The 1,870-nt window shown below is 37.4% G+C and overlaps 1 protein-coding gene across 1 annotated transcript; it reads right to left on the bottom strand.

Annotated features, from left to right (window-relative positions):
- Positions 1–86: 86 nt before the first annotated feature.
- Positions 87–1,835, bottom strand: LOC121964072 (interactor protein for cytohesin exchange factors 1-like). Its single transcript, XM_042514298.1, has 2 exons — positions 1,668–1,835; positions 87–822 (listed from the first exon to the last, which is right to left on the bottom strand). Exons 1-2 carry the CDS (start codon positions 1,821–1,823, stop codon positions 643–645), a joined length of 336 nt encoding a protein of 111 aa, XP_042370232.1. The 5' UTR covers positions 1,824–1,835; the 3' UTR covers positions 87–642.
- Positions 1,836–1,870: the final 35 nt, after the last annotated feature.

Here is a 1,870-nt window from a genome sequence, read left to right as displayed (position 1 = left end):
CTTGTCACCTTTTGCTTTATTTATTTTTTTTTTTTTAAATTTTCAATATGACTTTTCTTGTCAAGTTGCTCATTGCATTTTTCGCCATGTTTTTGAAACAAACCAATTTTCTCTGGCTTCAGAGGTTTAGCTGTTTGTGAAAGGCATATAAGCGCAGCACAAAAATAACTAATGTCAATCCAGGTGTTAAAGGGTCACCATAGTTAAATCAACACTCGTTTGCACGGCTGTATCTGTAGCTGTATCATTGACAAAGTGTTGTGTTATTCTTTAAACTTTGTTTAAAAAATGACGACTAGATCTACCGTCTATGCAGCTGATATATCACATAAATATAAGAGCGTAAAAAGTACAATTTTTGCCTCCAAGCTGTAGTAGAGTAGAAGTGTAAAGCAGTATAAAATGGAAATACTCAAGAACAAGTACATCAAATAATACTCAAGTACAGGTCTTGAGTAAATGTACTCATTCACACAAACTCCTCCACTGCCACCTGGATGGAAATCACGCTAAAGTCAAATATAAACAGTTAGAGCAGGTATAGCATCGTGGTTTGTTCCCAGTCCACCCAGTGAGACCCAGCACCGTCACCTGCTCTCTGTCACACCTGCGACTTGAAGGTAAACCTGAGAACACTCGTGTTTATGTTGGCGGGATGACAAGCTGAGGTCTCAGCTCTGCAGCGCCTCCTCCTGCCTGGTAGCGTTGAACGATCTCCTGCAGCAGGACGAGGTTAGAGGTCCTCCACTTCCTGTACGTGGGCGCCGCAAGAGCCGGGTCTGTCAGGATCTGCTCCACCGCCAGCAGCTCCGACTCTTTGGCCTGAAGGACAGATAGTTTGTAGAGACATACAATGACTTACATAATCTCCAATCAGACGAGGAAGTTACATTTAATCAGGTATTGTTCTTCAGTACAATTTTAACATACTTATACTTCACCTGAGTATTTCCATTTTCTACTACTTTATACTTCTACTCCATGACATCTCAGAGCGAAACATTGCACCTCTATTTTTTATCATTTAAAATCTTTGGGGGTGGGTTTGTTCATGTTTTTAAATAATTTTAATTTTTTTTCTATTTTCTTTTTGACAATTTTGAGTTTTTGTTGTTTTTAAATACATTAACTTTTAATTGATGCAATTAATTGATTTTTTTTTTGGTTTTTTTTTTTTTTTTTTTAATTTTGAGGATTCTTTGGTGTTTTTTTGTTTGTTTGTTTTTGTTTCAAATAATTTTAAGGTTTGGGTATGTTTGGGGTGTCCTTTTTTTTTCTTTTTTAGATTTTTCTGCATTGGGCACTTTTATTTTCAATATTTTAAGTATATTTTCCTTATTATACTTACTACATTTTCACCTTAGTAACATTTTCAATACAGAACTTTTAGTTAAAACTAAATATTTTAACCATGTAGTATTAATACTTTTGCTAAAGTAAAAGATCTGAATACTTCATCCACCACTGGCTTCTACTAACATATTGAATTCAGGACATGAAATGGAATATTTTCTACACTGTAGAACTGCACTGTACTCGAGCACACAACTGAGAAACTTGTACTTGTACTTGTACTGCATACAATGAGGAGATATTTACTGAACTGGACACAAGGTGCAGAGGATAAGAAGGGCAGACCACACCTTTAAGTTTTTCTCCTGACTCACCTTCAGCGTGCTGCTGAGGATCCGCAGCAGGTGAAGCTTTTCGTTGACTTTGTCGTTCTGACATCGTCTGATGAAGGACGCTCTGAAGTCCCTCTTACTGGACCGTCCAATCGGAGACAAGCTGGCTGACTTCAGGTGGTTGTAGAGAGTCTCCATCTCATCAGGTGACTTCTCTGCAAAGACAAACAGGTCAGTCACTTAAA

This window comes from Plectropomus leopardus, unplaced genomic scaffold, assembly GCF_008729295.1.
Source record: "Plectropomus leopardus isolate mb unplaced genomic scaffold, YSFRI_Pleo_2.0 unplaced_scaffold139, whole genome shotgun sequence".
Lineage (NCBI taxonomy): Eukaryota > Metazoa > Chordata > Actinopteri > Perciformes > Serranidae > Plectropomus > Plectropomus leopardus.
The sequence above is the reverse complement of the archived record's forward strand: the minus strand, read 5'-3'. Positions and strand labels throughout refer to the sequence as shown.

Excerpts from the sequence above, each read along its gene's own strand:
- LOC121964072 (XM_042514298.1), bottom strand. The coding sequence starts at position 1,823 with ATGGAGACTCTCTACAACCACCTGAAGTCAGCCAGCTTGTCTCCGATT. Across the intron at positions 823-1,667 it reads TCCTCAGCAGCACGCTGAAG|GCCAAAGAGTCGGAGCTGCT; the intron begins GTGAGTCAGGAG and ends TCTGTCCTTCAG.